Consider the following 22,513-nt stretch of genomic DNA (forward strand, 5'->3'; position numbering starts at 1 on the left):
TCCTGGGCTCAAGCTATCTTCCCATTTCAGTCTCCCCAGCAACTGGGACTACAGGTGCTTTTCACCAAGCCCAGTTAATTTTTGTATTATTATTATTATTATTATTATTATTATTATTTTTGAGACAGAATTTTGCTCTTGTTGCTTGAGTGCAATGGCTTGATCTCGGCTCACTGCAACCTCTGCCTCCCAGGTTCAAGCAATTCTGCTGCAGCCTCCCAAGTAGCTGGGACTACAGGCATGCACCACCACACCCAGCTAATTTTGTATTTTCAGTAGAGACAGGATTTCTCCGTGTTGGTTAGGCTGGTCTCGAATGCCTGACCTCAGGTGATCCGCCTGCCTCGGCCTCCCAAAGTACTGAGATTACAGGTGTGAGTCACTGCGCCTGACCAATTTTGGTATTTTTTGTAGAGACAGGGTTTTGCCATGTTGCCCAGGCTGGTCTCAAACTCCTGGGTTCAAGTGGTATGCCCACCTTGACCTCCCAAAGTGCTGGGATTACTCAGTCTATATGTGGATTTTGACTTCACTGGGGGACAGGGGACTCAGCACCCCTACCCTCCACATTGTTCAAGGGTCAACTGTACTTTTCTCCTTTCAATTTTTATGTTGTTTATTTTTTTTTCCTAATTGCAGTGTCTAGGGCCTCTAGTACAGTGTCGAATATAAGTTTTAAGTTTGGGCATTTTTGCCTTCTGCTTCATAGGGAGGAAGCATTCAGTCTTTTACCATAATTAGCTACAGTATTTTCATAGACATCCTTTATTCTTGATTTGCTGAGTTTTAAAAATAAAATAGCTATTGCATTTTAGCAAATGCTTTTTTAACATATGTTGAAATGATCATATGATTTTTCGCCTTTATTCTGTTAATGTTGGCAAGTTATAATTGATTTTTCCAATGTTAAACCATCTTACATTTGTGGGATAAACCCTGTATTTTAGTGGTTGATTATCCTTTCTATATTGTGAACTCCAATTTGCTAGTCTTTGTATTTTTTTTTCTTTGTAAAGTATTTTTATATGTACATTCCTGAGGAGGATTAATTTATAGTTTTCTTGTAATTTCTTAGTCTAGTTTTGATTACCTCAGAATGAGTTGGTACTTACTGCCTTCTCTTTTGTTTTTTAGAAAAGCGTATAAGGCCGGACGTGATAGCTCATACCTGTAATCCTAGCACTTCGGGAAGCTGAGGCAGGTGGACTGCTTGAACTCAGGAGTTTGAGACCAGCCTGGGCAACATGACGAAACCCTGTCTCCACAAAAAATACAAAAAATTAGCTGGGCATTATGGCATATGCCTGTAGTCCCAGCTGCTTGGGAGGCTGAGGTGGGAGGATCACCTGAGCATAGAAGGTCAAGGCTGCAGTGAGCTATGATGGCTCCACTCTACTCCAGCTTGCATGAAAGAGTGAGATTCTGTCTCAAAAGAAAAAAGTTTGTGTAGAATTGATGTTATTATTGTTTTTAGAGCCAGGGCCTCGCTCTGTCACCCAAGCTAGAATGCAGTGGTGCCATCATAGCTCACCGCAGTCTTGAATTATTTTGTTTAAAGGCTCCTTCCACTTCAGTCTCCAGAGTATCTAGGACTATAAGTGTGTGCCACCAAGCCCAGCTAATAATAATAATATTATTATTTTTGAGATGGAGTCTTGCTCTGTTGCCTAGGCTGGAGTGCAGTGGTGTGATCTCGGCTCACTGCAACCGCCGCCTTCTGGGTTCAAGTGATTCTTGTGCCTCAGCCTCCCCAGTAGCTGGGATTACAGGCGCGGCACCACACCCGGTTAATTTTTGTATTTTTTAGTGGAGACGAGGTTTCACCATGTTGGCCAGGCTGGTCTCGAACTCCTGATCTCGTGATCCGCCCGCCTCAGACTCCCAAAGTGTTGGGATTACAGGCGTGAGCCACCAGGCCTGGACTATTTTTTTTTTTTTAAATAGAGACAGGATCTTGCTGTGTTGCCTAGGCTAATCTTGAACTCCTGGTCTCAGGTTATCCTTCTACTTTGGCCTCTCAAAATACTGGGATTATAGGTGTAAGCTACCATACCCAGCCCTGTCTTTTTTTTTTTCCCTTATTTAAATGGTGTGGCTAGAAGCTATGTTGAAATGGGCCAATGAATGACAGATATATAAGGAAATAGATAGCCAGGATGGACAACTTTGAGAATTCTGTCTATTAAGAGAAGAGAGGATAGTTACTGGAGAGATGTAAAGATTGAATCAGGCATTAAAGAAATACCGTTGTTTTCTTGACTGACATTATGTCTTTTAAGTTAGCTTCTTTGTTACTTAATTGTATTGCAGATACATCAAGAAATCTGGAATTTCATGAAATACATAGCACTGGGAATGAACCACCTTTGCTGATTATGATTGGCTACAGTGATGGAATGCAGGTCTGGAGTGTCCCTGTAAGTACACATGTGGTTGAATACCTAAAACATTATACTTCCCAGCATGTTAGCTTATGTGAAATCTGTAGATACTTTTTTTTTTGGGAGACAGAGTCTCATTCTGTTGCCCAGGCTGGAGTGCCGTGGCGCGATCTCGGCTCACTGCAAGCTCTGCCTCCCGGGTTCGCGCCGTTCTCCTGCCTCAGCCTCCCATGTAGCTGGGATTACAGGCACCCACCACCATGCCTGGCTAGTTTTTTGTATTTTTAGTAGAGATGGGGTTTCACCTTGTTAGCCAGGATGGTCTCGATCTCCTGACCTTGTCATCCGCTCGCCCCTGCCTCCCAAAGTGCTGGGATTACAGGCATGAGCCACTGCGCCTGGCCAACATTTTTTAAGTTAAAAAAATGTTTATTTTTTGATAAGTCACTTCTGATGAAGTTTGGTCTTCCATTCTGTTCTTTTTTTGTTTTTGAGACAGGGTCTCTGTCACCCAGGCTCAAGGGCAGTGGCATGATTGTAACTCACTCTGTCCTCTAGTGATCCTCCCGCCTCAGTCTCTGGAGTAGTTGGGACTACAGGCACGTGCTACCACGCCCAGCTAATTTTTAATACTTTTAAATGGACACAGGGGCCTACTGTGTTGCCCAGGCTGGTCTTGAACTCCTGGGCTCAAGTAATCCTCCTACTTGGCCTCCTAAAGTGTGGGCGTTACAGGCATGAGCCACTGTGCCTGGCCAATTCTGTTTTTATAATTATCGTATTATTAAGTATCTAAGATGTGGGATTTTTTTTTTTTAACTTGGCTTTACTTTGCAGAGGTAGAAGAATCATGCTGGTATGTCACGAAATTAGAAGTGTTCTTTTTCTTTTGCCTTTTGGGAAGTGTAGTTGACATGTTTCAAGGTCTTGCAATGTTCTTTGTAATTTTGGTATTGTTCCAAAGGCATGGAGAAAGTACTTAAAATTTGGTAGTTTTTTTTTTCTTACTGAGAGGAATATTTCTAGGTTGTAATAAAACAAAAGGGTTTTGTAAATGTAAATTTTTCTTATTAATAGAGACTACATTTTGCTTCATTATGCTGTTTGTTGACAGAATTGAAGACAAAGAGGAAGCTATACGTTTAACAAGAGGGTTGAGCCTGTGTGATTAGGGGTGTTGACTGGATTGAACACATTCCTTTCGTGGTACTCAGGTTGCTTTAACTGCTCACTTGTTTTGGTTATAATTAGAGGTATTACTTTTAATAGTTTAAAGTTAATTTCTGTTTATCTTTGAGTGCTTAAGGTCTTTAGTCTTTATTCCTCTTTATGCCTAGATTGTATTTTGAGAGGCTTGAATATTTTTTTTTTTGAGACGGAATCTTGCTCTGTCGCCCAGGCTGGAGTGCAGTGGTGCGATCTTGGCTCACTGCAAGCTCTGCCTCCCGGGTTCGCGCCATTTTCCTGCCTCAGCCTCCTGAGTAGCTGGGACTACACGCGCCTGCCACCATGCCCGGCTAATTTTTTGTATTTTTAGTAGTGATGGGGTTTCACTGTGTTAGCCAGGATGGTCTCCATCTCCTGACCTTGTGATCTTTCTGCCTCGGCCTCCCAGAGTGCTGGGATTATGGGTGTGAGCCACCGCGCCCGGCATACATTTTTTGATGGAATTTTCTTTGGCCTTTTGTATATTGTTGTAGTACTGCTACTTCATGAATTAGGGCCTGGTGTAGAGGCTCATGCTTGTAATCCCAGCACTTTGGGAGGCTGAGGCAGGAAGATCACTTGAGGCCAGCAGTTCGAGACTAACCTGGGCAACATAGTGAGACCGGGTGGGCACGGTGGCTCATACCTGTAATCCCAGTACTTTGGGAGGCCAAGGCAGGCAGATCATTTGAGTTCAGGAGTTTGAGACCAGCCTGACTAACATGGTGAAACCTCATCTCTACTAAAAATACAAAAAAAATTAGTCGGGCATGATGGCGCATGTCTGTACTCCCAGCTACTCAGGAGGCTGAGGTAGGAGAATTGCTTGAACCCGGGAGGCAGTGGTTACAGTGAGCCAAGATTGCACCACTGCACTCCAGCCTGGGCGACAGAGCGAGACTCTGTCTCAAAACAAAATAGAACAAAACAAACAAACAAACAAACAAAAACATGTAGTGAGACCTTGTCTCTACAAAAAATTTTGAAAATTAGCCAGGTGTAGTGGCATGCACCTGCGGTTCCAGCTCCTTGGGAGGATGAGGCAGGAGGATTGCCTGAGTCTGGGAGGTTGAAGCTGCAGTGAGCCATGATTATGCCACTGCACTCCAGCCTGGGTGACAAAGTGAAACCTTGTCTCAGGAAAAAAAAAAAAAAAAAAAAAAAAAAAGACAATCTGGGAAAATAAGCTTCTTATGTTTCATTGATTGAGCTCTCATTATGGTCAAAGAGGTTTATATACATATTATCTCATCTAATGTAGAAGTTACCTTGTTTTACAGGTGGTAAGGTCACACTGCTTTTAAGAGGTGGAACTAGAATTTTAACCTAGTTATGTCTGAATTCAAATTCAAAGCCCATGGTCTAAGAGCTATACTTCATCACTTTTCAAATGTGATTGCTAAAGATATGACATGTGAGTAGTTTTTGTAGTTTAGGTTCAGTTTTTGTGGAGGTGAAGGGAATTTTCCCTTCTCCCTCTGAAATAAATTGACAGTAGATTAACAGGAAGAAAAAGCATATACACATGCACGAGAGCCACATAAAATGAGACTCGAAGGGCCAGATGGCTGAAGCTTACATAGTGCTGTCTTCACAGGGGAGAAGGGGAAGGAGGAATGTAGTCAATTTTGAGAGTTAGTAAGTCATTCTCAAGAAAGTTGAAGGGGCCCAAAGAGCAGAAAATTGTTTCTAAGTGATTCTCTTGGAAATGGGACCTGAGCAGAGATGATAGCCTGTGACAAAGTCTGTCTAGGTGTGATGTCATTTCTCAGTTTTCCTTTCTGCAATTTGAGATTAATCTTCTCTGGTTGAAGAAATTTCAGAGAGGGGAGAGGGAGGCAATTGTGTTCCTTGTAGAAGAGCTTCAGGAAAGGGAACTTTAGAGAGTTCCACCTTGTGCTTGTGAGGGAGAAGCAGGAGAAGAACATCAGAAAGTCCTTGGTTCTGAGGGCTTCTGGGGCCTCTTAATTTCCTTTAGCTCAAAATGCTCCGCATGCTAAAATGCCAGAATTTGGAATATCGTTTTTTGAGCCCCAGTGTTTTCATTTGTAAAAGATTAGGATATACCTTCAAATACTCATAGTTATCTTTTATGTTTCACTCTGTTAGCCATTATTATGTTGGAACCCTTCTGAAACTTATAACCATTATTCATTCAATGAGCATATGCTAGACAGTGGAGAGCCTGTTTGCCAACCTGAAAAAAAATGACTCTCATGGATCTTTATAGTCTGTAATTCATACAGTTGGCCCTCTATGTATGTGTTTTACACATCTGCAGATTCAACCAACTATGGATTGAAAATATTTGGAATTAAAAAAAAGGATGGTTGTGTCTGTACTGAACACATATAGAGTTTTCTTTCTTGTCACTATTTCCTAAACAATGCAGTGTAACAATTATTTACATAGCATTTACATTGTACTAGGTATTATAAGTAATTAAGAGGTGATTTAAAGTATATGAGAGGATGTGTAAAGGTTATATGCAAATACTGTGCCATTTTATGTAAAGTACTTGAGCATCATGGACTTTGGTATCCATGGGTGGTTTGTGGAACCAATCCCCCACAGATGCTGAGGGACAATTGTATTTGCATTTGCTTTTCTTTTTTTTGGAGTGCAGTAGGGGTGATCTCAGCGCACTGCAACCTCTGCCTCCCGGGTTCAAGTGATTTTCATGTCTCAGCCCCCTGAGTAGCTGGGACTACAGGTGTGAGCCACTACGCCAGGCTAATTTTTGTATTTTTTTTTTTAGTAGAGACGGGGTTTCACCATGTTGGCCAGGTTGGTTTTCAACGTCTGACCTCAAGTGATCGACCTGCCTTGGCCTCCCAGAGTGCTGGGATTACAGGTGTGAGCAACCGTGCCTGGCCTGCTTTTTAAAAATAGAGATGGTATCTCACTATGTTGCCCAGATTGGTCTTGAACTCCTGGCCTCAGGCCATCCTCCTGCTGTGGCTTCCCAAACCACTGGGATTACAGATGTGAGCCATTATGCCTGGCTATGTCTTTGCTTTTGAGTAAGTATAGGTGGGCAGAAAATCAACCCCTGTGCAAACCTTAGCTTAGTTTTTGCTTCTAGTATATACTCAGGACTCCCTCTTGTTGAGTATAATACAGCTGTCCCACGGTGGCTCATGTCTGTAATCCCAGCACTTTGGAGGCCAAGGCAAGCAGGTTATTTGAGGTCAAGAGTTTGAGACCATCCTGGCCAACATGGTGAAACTCCATCTTTACTAAAAGTACAAAAATTAGCCAGGGATGGTAGTGGGCACCTGTAATCCCAGCTACTCGGGAGGCTGAGGCAGGAAAATGGCTTGAGCCCAGGAGGCGGAAGTTGCAGTGAGCCGAGATTGCGCCACTGCTCTCTTGCCTGGGTAACAGAGTGAGACTGTGTCTCAAAAAGAAAGACAAAACTGTCCCACCTGGGAGTCTCAGGTTAAGAAAATAAGCATATCCTGGTTAAACATTTAAAAATATTGTCTATTGAAGTGCATAGATGTGAATGGAACTTAGATGATGTCTAGGAATATCGTTAATTAGAGTCAGCTCAAAAGCAGAACTGTGCAGTAGTTTATTCCCCAATCTCTACTGCTTTGTATATGACACCAGCTTTCCTAGCTTTCCTGAGCTGTCAGATCCCTTCTTTAAACACACCAGATTTGACATAGAAAGATTGTTATGTTGGCGTTCCAGATAACCCCTTTTTCCAACCATCCCTTTAATGTTATTGACTCTTTTTTGGTGAGGCAAGTGTAAGCTTTCTTGCTTAAAATTCTTAATTAAAAAAATCAAAATTATCTTTGTATATATTTTAAAAACCAAATAGTGGTGTGAGATTCAAATATGAAAAAAATGAAGTTCTATACGCTGCCTTTCTTTTTTTTTTGTTTTGGAGACTCTTGCTCTGTCGCCCAGACTGGAGTGCGGTGATGCGATCTTGGCTCACTGCAGCCTCCACCTCCGGGGTTCAAGCAGTTCTCCTGCCTCAGCCTCCTGAGTAGCTGAGATTACAGGCATGCGTCACCACACCCAGGTAATTTTTGTGTTTTTAGTAGAGATGGGGTTTCACCACGTTGGCCAGGCTGGTCTCAAACGCCTGACCTCGCGTGATCCACCTGCCTCAGCCTCCCGAAGTGCTGGGATTACAGGCGTGAGCCACCACACCTGACCTCAAAATATCATACTTTTTGAAGTTTTCTTCTCCCAGTTTTAGATAGATTGGTGCCATAAACTACAAAGTTATTTTTTTATTTTATTTTTTATTTTTGATATGGAGTCTCGTTCTGTCAACCAGGCTGGAGTGCAGTAGCATGATCTCGGCTCACTGCAGGCTCTGCCTCCTGGGTTCAAGCGATTCTCCTGCCTCACCTTACTGAGTAGCTGGGATTATGGGTACGCGCCATCACGTCGTGCTCATTTTTGTATTTTTAGTAGAGACTGGGTTTCACCGTGTTGGTGAGGCTGGTCTTGAGCTCCTGACCTCGTGAACTGCCTGCCTCAGCCTCCCAAAGTGCTGGGATCACAGGCATGAGCCAACGTGCACGGCCACGAACTATGAAGATTTAAATGGTGTTCATTTATTCAGCACATGTCTGGGATATACAGTGGTGAGCACAATAGATGTGGTCTTTGCTGTCATAGAGCTAGTAGGAGAGAGAGATTTAAATAAAAATAAATGCATATACAACTTAAGTTGTAATATGAGAAAAAAGATGACATATTATGACAAGGAAGTGGCATATAAGCTAAAAAATACTTAGGGTAAGACTGGAACAATAAACAGTAAACAGAGGTTCTGAGATGAAAGCGTTCTTTTCTCTATAGTTAGAGATTGATTTAGATTTCTCAAATATTTTCTCTTTAAAGAGTATTGAGGCCGGGTATGGTGGCTCACGCCTATAATTCTAACACTTTGGGAGGCTGAGGGTGGTGTATTGCTTGAGGCCAGCAGTTTAAGAGCAGCTTGGGCAACATGATGAGATCCCATCTAACCAAAAACCACAAAAATTCAGGCTGAAACAGGAGGATCACTTGAACCTAGGAGGCTGAGGCTGCAGTGAGCTGTGATTGCGCCACTGCTCGCCAGCCTGGGTGACAGAGCAAGACCCTCTCAAAAAAAAAGAAGAAAGAAGAATATTGAGATAAACATCTTTATGGTCATATAATTTGGAGAGATCAATAAAAGTAAGGCTCCTGATAGATTTTCCAAATTATATTTTTTTACAGCCATGTCATTTGTACTTATCCCATACATTTATTAATTCATTCACTCAGCAAAGATTTATTAATTGTCTATTACATGCCAGACTGTGTTGAAGGTGCTGAGACAACACTGAACAAAACAAAGTCATTCTGCTTGTGGAATTTTCATTCTGGTAGGTGGGGAAGATAGATTTAATAAATGTGTACCATGTTAGATGGTGATAGATGTTATGTATGTAGGGGGGTTGGTGTTGTCGTGGGTTGCTCTTCTATATAGGATGGTCTGGGAAAGCCTCTCAAATATCCAGTGATATAGTGGAGTGGTGTGAAGTTATCCATATGGGTATTTGAGGGAGGAACACTCCAAGCCAGTACAAACATTCTGTGGTGCAGAATATGTTTCTTATATTTAAGAACAGTAGGGAGGCAGTTTAGCTGGAGTTAGGGGAGCAAAGCAAAGAGTAAGAGATTATGTCCAAGAGGTGGCAGTTGGCTAGGGCTTTGTTTTAGCCCTTGTAAGGACATCTAAAATTTCAAATATAGAGCAAAGTTGGAATTTTACAGTGAAAATACTTATACCCACCATCTAGAGCAGCAGTCCCCAACGTTTTTGGCACCAGGGACTGGTTTTGTGGAAGATAGTTTTTCCACAGGGTGGGAATAGTTTCAGTATGATTCAAGCACAGTAAATGTATTGTTCAGTTTATTTCTATTATAATTACATTGTAATATATAATGAAATAGTTATACAACTCACCATAATGTAGAACCAGTGGGAGCTCTGAGCTTGTTTTCCCACAACTAGATGGTCCCATCTGGGGGTGATGGGAGACAGTGACAGGTCATCAGGCATTAGATTCTCATAAGGAGCACGCAGTCTAGATCCCTGGCATGTGCAGTCCACAATAGGGTTCACATGCCTATGAGAATCTAATGCTGCTGACCTGACGAGAGGCAGAGCTTAGGCAGTAACGTGCATGATGGAGAGCAGCTGTAAATGCAGATGAAGCTTCGCTTTTGCTTGCCTGCTTCTCACCTCCTGCTGTGAGGCCTGGTTCCTAACCAGTGCCTGGCCCAGGGATTGCGGACCCCTCAACTAGAGTATACCCTTAAAATTTACCTATACTTTCTTTTTTTCCCAGTTTTTTTTTTTTTTTTTTTCTTCAGGCAACCCTCAGAACCGGAACGGGTTCATAGAGCTGCCTACTGTACTTTGTCTCATGTCCATCTTATTCAGTGCATTTCAGAGGAATGCAAACATCAATATACTTTCCCCTAACTACTTTTGCATGCATATAATTAACTAGAGTTCAATATTTGGTTAGTTTTTTCATTTTTTTAGACAGAGCCTCGCTCTATTTCCCAGGCTGGAGGGCAGTGGTGCGATCTCTTCTCACTGCAGCAGAGATGGGTTCAATCGATTCTCATGTCTCAGCCTCCAGAGTAGCTGGAATTACAGGCACATGCCACCATGCCTGGCTAATTTTTGTGATCTTTTAAATTTTAGCTATTTTGGTAGGTTATACCTTGAGGATTTACTTAGCATTAGCATTTCCCTGATGACTAATAATGTGGAGTACTTTTTCATGTTTCTTGGCCATTTGTATATATTTTAGCAATTATTTGTATAATTTTGTTGCCCATTAAAAATTTTAGTTGCCGGGTGTGGTGACTAAACCTGTAATCCCAGCACTTTGGGAGGCTGAGGTGGGCAGATCACAAGGTCAGGAGATCGAGACCATCCTGGCTAACATGGTGAAATGCCATCTCTACTAAAAATACAAAACATAAAAAAAAATTAGCCCAGCGTGGTGGCAGGCGCCTGTAGTCCCAGCTACTTGGGAGGCTGAGGCACGAGAATGGCGTGAACCCAGGAGGTGGAGCTTTCAGTGAGCCGAGATCGCACCATTTCACTCCAGCCTGGGCTACCGAGCAAGACTCCGTCTCAAAAACAACAACAACAACAACAACAACAACACTTAGTTGTAGAAGCCATTGGAGGATTTTGAATAGAGGTAATATCACTTTTAAAAATAAGAAAGGTATGTGAAGAGCAGATTTGGGTGGAAAGGTAGTGAATTTGGTTTTAAATGTGTGAACCGTAGATTGTTGTTGGTCCATGAACTGGTAATAGTGAATTATTTGTTATTGGCAGCAAAAAGGTAAAGGGCAGAAAATGAGAGTAAGCTTTTAGAAACCTATAGTATTTGCCAGTGCACACTCTCCAAACATATGTATATAGTTTACAGAAGTATCATTTGTGCCAGCTTTTAGAAAAATAAAAGGAAATTGGTCTTTTATGACAAATGGTTTGAAAAACACTATCATCAACTCATCCAGTTGGAGAAGGAGTTGTTTTTGAAAGTATGTTTAGACATGCAATCATGTATTATTTTATTTCACACAAATAACATTTCTGTGATTATTAGCGTTCATTTTAGCATTATACATTCTTTGTAGTCATGAGAATAAGATACAGAATTTTCAAGGAGGAGATTTGAATTGCAGAATGAGGAGTTGGACTTATTCTTTCAGCCATGATGATTTGGACTCATTGGGAAGCTTTTGGTAACATACATTCCAAAAGCTGTCTGTAATATTGATTTTGTGGTTGCAGTGGGATGAATAGCAGGAGAAAAGAAAAGGTTATAAAGGCTAGTTAGGAGTGAATTTCAACACTGTCTAAATGTTAGATGTTCAGAGCCTAAAGTAAGTTTGTTGCTGTGAGAGGATTACCAAAAACCTTGGTAAGTGGTTAGACATTTAGAAGAGAAGAAAGTCAAAGATGTTTCCAGAGTCTTGACCTGGGGACTGGTGCTGCTTAGTATGAAAGATGGCATCATTTTAGCAGAAATAGAATTTGATTATTAGACTTAGACTATGTTAAAAATCATGTAAAGCGAAAATTGTATAGCATCTTGTCTTACAAGTAATAAAGGGTTCTCACTTAAAGTTTCAGTGATAAAAGTTTTCTGATATTTTCCTATAATTTTTGCTATCTGTTTAAATGCCTACTTAGTTTTCTCTTCTTTTCTTTTCTTTTTGAGACATAGTCTTGCTCTGTCACCCAGGCTGGAGTTCTGTGGTGCAATCATGGCTTCAACCTCCTGGGCTCAAGTGATTCCCTCACCTTAGCCTCCCGAGTAGCTGGGACCACAGGCATGCACCACCATGCCCAACTAATTTTTGTGTGTTTTTTTTTTTTTTTTTTTTTTTGTAGAGATGGGGTTTTGCCATGTTGCCCAGGCTGATCTTGAACTCTTGAGCTCAAGCGATCCTCCTGCCTTGGCCTCCCACAGTGCTGTGATTACAGGCATGAGCCACTGCACCCAGCGTCTTCTTTTGAAATGCTCAATTTTTTCTAAAAAAATGGAGAGTATATTTATTACAGCACCTAAAATATGGCAGTTGTATTGTGTGAAACAGTATACAGTTGGCCCTGGGTATCCATGGATTCTGAATACGTGGATTCAGTCAATATGGATAGAAAATATTTGGGAAAAAAGTAAAAAATAATTCAACAGTAAAAAATAACACAAATAAAAATGACAATATAGCTATTTACATAGCACTTACATTGTATTAGGTATTATAAGTAATTTAGAGATGATTTAAAGTATATAGGAGGATGTGCATAGGTTATATATTCATAGTTTATGTGCAGATACCATGCCATTTTATAAAAGGGACTTGAGCATTGGAGGTTTTGGTGTCCACAGGGATTCTGGAACCGATCCCATGCAGATACAGAGGGATGACCGTATTTTCGTTTCAAAAGTTAGTATTTGTAGTGTTTTCTTGGAGCTGTGTATATGCGGTACTTCAGTGACCTAACACTAGGTGTCACTACCACATTGATCTAAGAAAAGTGCATCTGCTCCTTGAAAGGAAATTTTTGCCCTAAAGCTTTTGTGTAGTTTTTATACACTAAAAGCTTTAGAGCAAACATGCAAGGGCATTCTTGAGGTAAATACCAATTAGTCTACTATTTATTAGAGGTTAGGTGCCAATAGACCTTGCCATGTTAAGATTGTTAGCGAGGAAATAGTTTTTATGGCTTTCATTTGGGAGTAATATAAAGTTAGTGATTTGGGTACACTGGCAAGCAGAGAGAGGTTGAATATGGATGGAGTCCAGTGAAAAAAATTGCCTTCGTTGAGAATAGGACTTTATTTTCTTTGGTGCGTTATCTTCTTCCTGGAAAGAGAAGTAATAGGTGGATCCTTAGACATCTGCAGTGGGAGGGAATTGGTTGTTACGGATGAATAAAAGCAGAAATGAAGAGTAATACTGAAGAAACTTCTGGAATTTACCCATATTGGTGGATTAAAATATCTTTTCCTGTAGTATGTTTCTTAAAGTATCACTTCAGAGAAGTCTTGTATCTGAAACTTAATTTTTCCCTGTGTGCGAATAGTGGCGTGACTCTTGTTGATTTGACGTAGGCAGTAGACATTACTGTGAGTTTGAAATTTATCATTGTAAGTTTGACTCTTTCTTATTTGAGATCTTTTTGATGATTTTCTACTCTAAAACAGTATATTATTTGGACGTAAGCTGATTTATAAGTCTGTGGAATGCATTTTTTTTCTGATAAATGTTATTGAGTATACATACAGTAAAATGCACAAATCTTAAGTGCATGGATTGAATATATATACATTATATATATATAAAACATTCTAACCATCATCCTGGATTAAGGTCCAGAACATTTCCAGTACCTCAAAAGAATCCCTCGTGCCACTTCCTTGGCAATACTACCCTCTTTCCACCTCCGAGTAACCATTATTCTGCTATTCTGACTTCTATCACCATAGATTTGTTTTTTTCTATTCTTGAATGTCTAAAAAATACGGTCATAGATTTAAAAAGCATACTTTTATGTTCTGGCTTGTCTCTTAACATTATGACTGTAAGATTTGTTTTTATGCTATTGTGTGTAACATTAATTTTGCTGTGTAGTATCTATCATGTGAATACAATAATTTTTTAAAAAATCCATTATATGACTGATAGGCATTTTTGTTGTTTCCAGTTTTTGAGTATTAATAAAGTTGCTCTGAAAATTCTTGTATATGGCAATTTTTCATGGACATAAACAAAAAATGGTAATTTTTGCTGTATGTAGACACTCATTTGTCTTGGGTATTGATCTAGGAGTAGATTCATTGTGTCACAGGATAAGTACATGTTTACCTTTAGTAGATGCTCCCACATAGTTTTCAAAAGTGGTTTTGCCAACTTTGTACTCTCACCGGAAGTATTTGGAATTTCTGTCTGTCCTGCATTCTCAGTAGCACTTGGTATTGTCAGTCTTTTCAGTTTTGGCCATTCTGTTGTGGATGTGTTGATATCTTCTGTGAGGCTGTGAGGTTTTAAAAATGCTTTTTAGGGGGCTTGGCATGGTGGCTCATGCCTGTAATCCCAGCACTTTGGGAGGCCGAGGTGGGTGGATCACAAGGTCAAGAGATCGAGACCATCCTGGCCAACATGGTGAAACCCCGTCTCTATTAAAAATACAAAAATTAGCCAGGCATGGTGGCGGGCGCTTATAGTCCCAGCTACTCGGGAGGCTGAGGCAGGAGAATCACTTGAACCTGGGAGGTGGAGGTTGCAGTGAGCCGAGATTGTACCAGTGCACTCCAGCCTGGTGACAGAGCAAGACTCCGTCTCCAAAAAAAAAAAAAAAAAAAATGCTTTTTAGGCTGGGCACAGTGGCTCATGCCTGTAATCCTAGCACTTTGGGAGGCTGAGGTGGGAGGAGCCTTTGAGATTAGAAGTTTGAGACCAGCCTGGGCACCATAGTGAGACCCCGTCTCGACCAAAAATAAAACATTAGCTGGGCCTCGTGGCATGTGCCTGTGGTTCCAGCAACTCAGGAGGTTGAGGGGAGAGGATCACTTGAGTCCAGGAGATCAAGGCTACAGTGAGCTATGATCATGTTACTGCCCTCCAGCCTGGGCATCACAATACACAGTAAGACCCTATTTCAAAAAATGCTTTTTATTTTGCAATAAATTTCAAACTTCCAGAAAACTTTATAATATATACAAGGTATTCCTGTTGCCCATCATGGAGATTCACCAATCATGGATTTTGCCTTATTTGTTTGTCATTCTCTCAGTCTGTATCTATGCGTATATTTTCTGAACCATAATTTCTATAAATTATTATTATTGTTTTTGAGATGGAGTCTCGCTCTGTCGCCCAGGCTGGAGTGCAGTGGCGCGATCTCACCCACCGCAACCTCCGCCTCCTGGGTTCAAGCAATTCTCCTGCCTCAGCCTCCTGAATAGCTGGGACAACAGGCATGTGCCGCCATGCCCAGGTAGTTTTTTGTATTTTTAGTAGAGACGGGATTTTGGCGTGTTAGCCAGCCTGTTCTCGAACTCCTGGCCTCAAGTGATCCAGTCACCTCAGCCTCCCAAAGTACTGGGATTACAGGCGTGAGCCATCGTTCCTGGCCTGTTTTCATAAATTATTTAGTATAATTTCCTAAGAATAAATATATAGCCATAGCACTGTCATCAAACCCAGGTCATTTAAATTTGACGCAGTAGTATTGTGGTTCAGATTTTTTATCTTTTACTCTATTATTATTTCTTTTTGTATCTTTGTTTACTCCAAGGACATGAAAATATTCTTTTAGGCTGGGTGTGGTGACTCATGCCTGTAATCCCAGCACTTTCAGAGGCCAAGGCAGGCGGACCACTTCAGGTCAGGAGTTCAAGAGTAGCCTGGCCAACATGGTGAAACCCATTGCTACTAAAATATAAAAATTAGCTGGGCATGATGGTATGTGCCTATAATCCCAGCTACTTGGGTAGCTGAGGCATGAGAATTGCTTGAACCCGGGAGGCACAGATTGCAGTCAGCCGAGATCGCGCCACTGTACTCCAGCCTGTGTGACAGAGTGAGACTCTGTCTCAAAAAAAAAAAAAAGGCTGGGTATGGTGGCTCATGCCTGTAATCTCAGCACTTTGGGAGACCGAGGCGGGCTTATCACCTGAGGTCAGGAGATCGAGACCATCTTGGCCAACACAGTGAAACCCCATCTCTACTAAAAATACAAAAATTAGCCGGGTGTGATGGCACACACCTGTAAGCCCAGCTACTTGGGAGGCTGAGGCAGGAGAATCACTTGAACCTGGGAGTCGGAGGTTGCAGTGAGCCAAGATAACCACTGCACTCCAGCCTGGCGACAGAGTGAGACTTGTCTCAAAAAAAAAATTCCTTTTCTTTTAGAGGGTTGTATTTACCTTTAGGTTTAAGATTCATTAAAAAAACAAAAAACAAACAAAAAAACCAAAACTTTGTATGTGTATGGTATGAGATGGAGTCAGGGTTATTTCTTTTTCATTTCGTTTCCTTATTTTTTAGAGACAGAGTCTAATTCTGTTGCCAAGGCTGGAGTGCAGTGGTGCCCTTATAGCTCACTGCAGCCTCCAAGTCCTGGACTCAGGTGATCTTCCTGCTTCAGACTCCTGAGCAGCTAGTACTGTAAGCATGTGCCACCATGCCCGGCTACTTAAAATTTTTTTTTTTTTTTTTTTGTGGAGAGGGGCTCTCATTATGTTGTGCAGGCTGGCCTTGAACTCCTGGCCCAAAGCAGTCCATCTGCCTAAGCCTTATTTCTTATTTATCTCTATTTTTAGAATAATGATACCCAATTGATTCAGCACCATTTCCTGAAAAGACCATTCTTTACCCTATTAATTGGAATAATGCCATAGATGTGTGGGTAATTCTTATACTATATTTTTTCATTGGTTTCATTGTCTGCTTTTGAATTCTAAGTATGCTAGAAACTCAAATCTGAGAAAGTCCCAAAATAAACTTAACAATTTCTTGCTCTTTGCTTTAAATCTATTTATTTCCCCTCTAGCCCTTCCTGCTAACATCTATATTTTTATTAGAATAGTACCATAATTTTTCCATTCAGCCACATTGAAATGTTCGGGTCTTTGTCAAGTATTATGAGATACAGATAAACTAAGACCTGAGCACTGTCTTGAGGAGATAATTTCTTACTTGGGGGAAATGTCACTAAATATTTGCAGTCTGTGTCAGTGGTTCCCAACCAGGAGTAATTTTGTTCTCCAAGGGGCCATTTGGCTATTTTTTTTCATTGTCATGACTGGGGATTGCAGCTGGCATGTGGTAGATAGAAGCCAGAGATACTGCTACACATCCTATAATGTACAGGACAGCCTCCCCGAACTAAGAATTGTTGAGTCCAAAACATTGGTAGTGCCGAGGTTGAAAAATCTTGATCTGTTTGATCAGTATTAGGATAGAGGTATAAATGAATGGCTGTAGAGCCCCCAAAGAATGACGGGATGTCTGGGGGAGGGTTTTTTTTTTTCTTTCTTTTTTTTTTTTTTTAACCCAGGATCAGACCTGAGGGAGTTTTGTTGCTGCTGTTGTTGTTTCTGAGACGGAGTTTAGCTCTTGTTAGCCCAGGGTGGAGTGCAGTGGCGAGATGTTGGCTCACTGTAAGCTCCGCCTGCCGGGTTCACGCCATTCTCCTGCCTCAGCCTCCCGAGTAGTTGGGACTACAGGGGCCCGCCACCATGCCCGGCTAATTTTTTGTATTTTTAGTAGACATGGAGTTTCACCATGTTAGCCAGGATGGTCTCCATCTCCTGAACTCGTGATCCGCCCGCCTCGGCCTCCCAGAGCACTGGGATTACAGCCGTGAGCCACTGCTACTGGCCAGGAGGGAGGAGTTTTAACACTTGTGCTGCCTAGTAAAATTTTGTAGAATATGAAAAAAAAATAGTTATAACTGGAATATTCAGAATGCACCATACATTATTTTAGGCATATTGCATATATTATGTATTATCCTGTCAATTTTACTAGTTAGTGTTAGTCTTATTTTACACTTGAAAAAATTAAGGGTTATATTTAACTAGGTCAAGTTCTTTAATAGATACCTTTTAAAAAACAGACTTTTTAAAAAAATTTTTATTTATTTATTTTTAAAACATATCACTGTGTTTCTTTTCCCTCAGGTAATTTTTCTATGGCTTCAACATTGTCTCTTCAAAATTAAAAGAAAAATATCCCAAAGTTTAGAACTGGATCACTTGGCCCTTTCTCTTCTTATCTCCTCCCAGTTCAAAATGCTTGCATCTCTTAAGGGCCAGCATCCTCTTGGATCTGCAGTTAGGCTCAACACATTCCAGCCTTAGCACAATCTAATATCACACAGAATAGTCTTACTGCCCTACACATCCTCTGTGGTCTTAGCCTTCTTCAGAAAATTGGCTTTGTCTGCCACCATAGCCACTCTGCTTCCGATCATAGCGCCTCCTTCCCTGGGCATACAAAGAATCCTTGCCCATCTTATACTGTGGTACTTTGTGAGGCTGATGCTTGCCACACTCCTTACAGGAGGTTCTTCAGGTTTTAGGTACGTTGACCATCTCTGCAGCGGGGCTGTTCTATCTTTGTGATGAAAACGAGAAACGGTGTCTGAGACCCTCACCTCGTGCATCTCTCGCCTAACAGGAAAAGAAAAAAAAAGACAGACTTTATTTTTAAGGGCAGTTTTAGGTTCACAGCAAAATTGAGTAGAAAGTATAGGGAGGTCCCATAAAACTCCTGCCTCCACATTGTGCCCAGTCTCTCCCACTGTCAACACCCCCAGCACCAGAGTGGTAAAATTGTTACAATCCATGAACATGCATTGATACATTATTGTCACCCACAGTCCACAGCTTACAGTAGGATTCATTTTTGGTGGTATACTTTTTTCCTTTTTTTTTTTGACACAGGGTCTTGCTCTGTTGGCCATGCTGGAGTACAGTGGTGCGATCTCGGCTCACTGTAGCCTTTGCCTTCTGGGCTCAAGTGATCCTCCCACGTCAGCCTCCTGGGTAGCTGGGACTACAGGTGCATGCAACCATGCCTGGCTAATTTTTCTATTTTTTTGTAGAAATGGGGTTTTGCCATGTTACCCAGGCTGATCTGGAACTCCTGACCTCAAGTGATCTGCCCACCTCAGCCTCCCAAAGTGCTGGGGTTACAGGTGTAAGCCGCCATACCTGGCCTGGTTTTTGGTGGTATACTTTCTATGTGTTTTGACAGGTATCCACCATTGTAATATCACACAGAATAGTCTCACTGCCCTACACATCCTCTGTTCTCTATGTATTCATCCCTCCCTCCCTGATAAGCCCTGGGCACCACTGATCTTTTTACTGTGTCTATTCTGTTGCCTTTTCCATATAGTTGGAATCACACAGTAGACAGCCATTTCAGATTGGTTTCTTTCACTTAGTAGTATGCATTTAAGGTTCTTTCATCTCTTTTCATGACTTGATAGCTTATTCAAATGCTGAATAATATTTCATTGTATGGAATACCACAATTTGTTTATGACAGTTATCTTTTTATTTTATTTTATTTTTGAGATGGAGTCTCACTTTGTCACCTAGGCTGGAGTACAGTGGGGCGATCTTGGCTCACTGCAACTTCCACCTCCTGGGTTCAAGTGATTCTCCTGCTTCAGCCTCCCAAGTAGCTGGAATTACAGGTGCCCACCACCACGCCCAGCTAACTTTTGTACTTTTAGTAGAGATGAGGTTTCACCATGTTGGTCAGGCTGGTCTCAGACTCCTGACCTCAAGCAGTCTGTCGCCTCAGCTTCCCAAAGTGCTGGGATTACAGGCATGAGCCACCACACCTGATAATATCTTTTAAAAAATAAAGATAATGTACATACTATGAAATGCACAAATCTCAGGTCTATAGTTTGATGATTTTTACCTGTGTGTGTTTGTATATATGTGTGTTTATATACGTCTGTATGCATGCTTGTGTGTATACATATACAAGTGCATGAAACCACCATTGGGGAGAAAATGTAAAACATTTTGTACTCATAAAATTTTGCAGTCAATATTTCTCCTCCTTCCAGGATAAGATAACCACTATTCTGACCCCATATTAGTTTTACATGCATTGAACTTCATATAAATAGAGGCACACAGTATGTGCTCTTTTGCATCTGTCCTCTTCTGCTAAATATATTTTTTAGATTCATCTGTGTTGTTGCTATATCATAGTAGTTTGCATTTTTTGTTTGTTTTTATTATTGTGTTTTATTTTACTATTTAAATATACCATAATCTGTTTAGTTATTTTCTTTTTGATGGGCTTTGTGTTTCTGGCCTTTGCCTATAATGAATAAAGTGTCTATAAACATTCTTATAGATATATGGACTCTTTTTTTTTTTTTTTGGTTAAGATATCTAGCGGAATTGCTTAGTCACGGGGTAGGTGGCATATATTTAACTTTATTAGAAATTGCGCGCCTGCCCCCCCCCCCAAAAAAAGAAATTGACCAAGGGTTTTCCAATTAGGCTGTATTATTGTATATTTCCATTTGCAGTATCTGGGAGTTACAGTTGTTCCACTTACTGCTGCCATTGATGTTGTCAGTCATTAAAAAAAAATCATCTTGTTAATCTTACAAGTTAATATAATACCTATTTTATGGAAAAATCTTTTAGGCTTCTATTTAATATAAACAATTTCTCCTTGGTTAACTATCTATTGCAAATCTATCTTCTTTAATCAATGGATTAAATCAAGATAGGTTTACAATACCATTAAAATGTAACAAATTCAGTCTTTTAAAAGTGGAAAGAGGCGGTGAGCCAAAATTGGTTTATCTATTACACAGTTTTCTCTCTTCACTTTTCAATTGAACACCTCCCAGCTTGTAATAAAATAATAAAGAGAATCCAGTTTTTATGTCTGAGTGATTAGGAAGTGTTTATGACAGCCACTAGGCCGACACTCTCTATAATGGTGTTACATTGACTTCTGAACACCTTCTCGTCTGCCTCCAGGCGTGTGTGTCAGTGTAGTCTGAGTGGTTTTACATTAACATCTACCCTGAGTAAGATCTTTTGACTACCAAAGTGTTAGTTGCAAATGGAAGATACCATTAAGGCGGCTTCAAAGGACTGGAATGATATTTGGATTGGTGCGTGCTGAAGTAATGGCTAGAGTTTTGAAGTGTAATGTCTAAATCAATGTTGCATAACCGAAGGAACGTGTGAGTTCAAACCGCTTTTCTTTGATCTTCCTTTAGAAAATCAGGCTGAAGGGGAAAGGTTAAAGTTGCCTTAAAACACCTCTTTCTATGTGTGCAAAAATCTGGAAGTATGAAAATATGATTACAAGTTCCATTCATTATTTGTGTTCTGTGGTTTTCATATTGTTCTTGAAATTCACTTCCTTCCTGCCTGAAGTTTTGTATTATGAATTTAGTGTCAAGACCAAAATACAGACCAGGTTGCTCTTTTCTTTATGTGGTCAGCAAATATCTGTTCTATAAGTTGTTAGTCCTCACAAATATGCATTTTAGGTGATTTTTGTGGCTTGCATTTTTTTTTCTTGATGGTATATACAGTAGGTTGCAGAAATACTGACACTCTGATATTAACTGAATCTTTTATGGTTAGGCAGGCAAAAAACAAAACGAAACAAAAACTTGTTCCCCTCTTCCTCCTAAATTTAGGAGCTTTCAAAAGGACTACTCTTTACTATTAGGAAAATTGTACTATCTTAAGTTTTTAAAATTGTGGAGGCAATTTTATACAATAAAATAACACTGACAATGACTTGTTAGAGAAAAAAAGACCTGAGTTTAAGAACTATTTTGCATATAGTGTATTTATAGGAGATTCTGTTGCCTCTTTGGGCTGGTTATTTTTGGCAGCATTTTCTTTGTTTCCTTATCTATAAATTGAAAATATATTATCAAATTGGCTTACAGGGTGATTTGAGAGAGAGACTCTCAGCTTTCAGTAGAGCTGGCTCTGTAGTTACTGTGGCCACTCATGTAACTAGGTGAGTTCTTTTTGTTGTTTCTTAACTGAATTCCTTAGTATAAGATGATACCTACCATGCCTCCGACATTCTCCTTTATGTTTTTACAATTTCTCCCTAATTAAAAGTAAATTATTGTTATTAATTTTTAAGTTACAAAAACTATAAAAAGAAGTTTTTAAAGAACTTCATTCCTTCCAGTTGTATCTGTATGCTTAGCACATGTGAAATAATTAGCAAACTGATAACTATACATGTGTTTGCTTGCTTATTTATTTATATATTTATTGAGACAAAGTCTTGCTCTGTCGCCCAGGCTTGACTGCAGTGGCATAATCTTGGCTTACTGCAACCTCTGCCTCCCAGTTCAAACAATTCTTGTGCCTCAGCCTCCCGAGTAGCTGGGATTACAGGCATGTGCCATCATGCCCAGCTAAGTTTTGTATTTTTAGTAGAGATGGGGTTTCGCCATGTTGGCCAGGCTGGTCTCAAACTCCAGACTTTAGGTGCTCTGCCCACCTTGCCCTCCCAAAGTGCTGGGATTACAGGCATGAGCCACCACTCCTGGCCTTCATGTGTATATTTAAATGGATTATGTGAGGTGTTTTTGTTGCTTTAGGAACTGAATTCCTTAGTAGAAGACTTCCTTTCTCTAATCTCTATATTTTTACCTTTTATCCTTGTTTTCTTTTTTCTTCCTATTAGGGAAAATTAACATTTATTTGTGGGATTTTTACATTTTCTATATATGTTTAAATTAATAGGCTTTATTTTTTTGAGTAGCTTTAGGTTTACAAAAAAATTGAGGTGAAAATACAGACACCTCTCATGTATCCGCTTATCACCCTCCCTTTTTTTTTTTTTTT

At 40.4% G+C, this 22,513-nt stretch overlaps 1 protein-coding gene and 1 pseudogene across 4 annotated transcripts in view; one reads left to right on the top strand and one right to left on the bottom strand.

Moving 5' to 3' along the window:
• Positions 1-22,513, top strand: part of BCAS3 (breast carcinoma amplified sequence 3) — a 764,111-nt gene that overhangs the window by 27,783 nt on the left and 713,815 nt on the right. For all 4 annotated transcript variants that reach the window (XM_011979152.1, XM_011979154.1, XM_011979151.1 and 1 more), the window contains exon 5: positions 2,311-2,417. In XM_011979152.1, the coding sequence (XP_011834542.1) occupies positions 2,311-2,417 (107 nt within the window). The remainder of the gene's footprint in view (positions 1-2,310; positions 2,418-22,513) is intronic.
• Positions 17,797-18,229, bottom strand: LOC105539052 (annotated as a pseudogene).

The sequence above is a fragment of the Mandrillus leucophaeus genome, unplaced genomic scaffold (genome assembly GCF_000951045.1).
Source record: "Mandrillus leucophaeus isolate KB7577 unplaced genomic scaffold, Mleu.le_1.0 Scaffold20, whole genome shotgun sequence".
In the NCBI taxonomy this organism is placed as follows: domain Eukaryota; kingdom Metazoa; phylum Chordata; class Mammalia; order Primates; family Cercopithecidae; genus Mandrillus; species Mandrillus leucophaeus.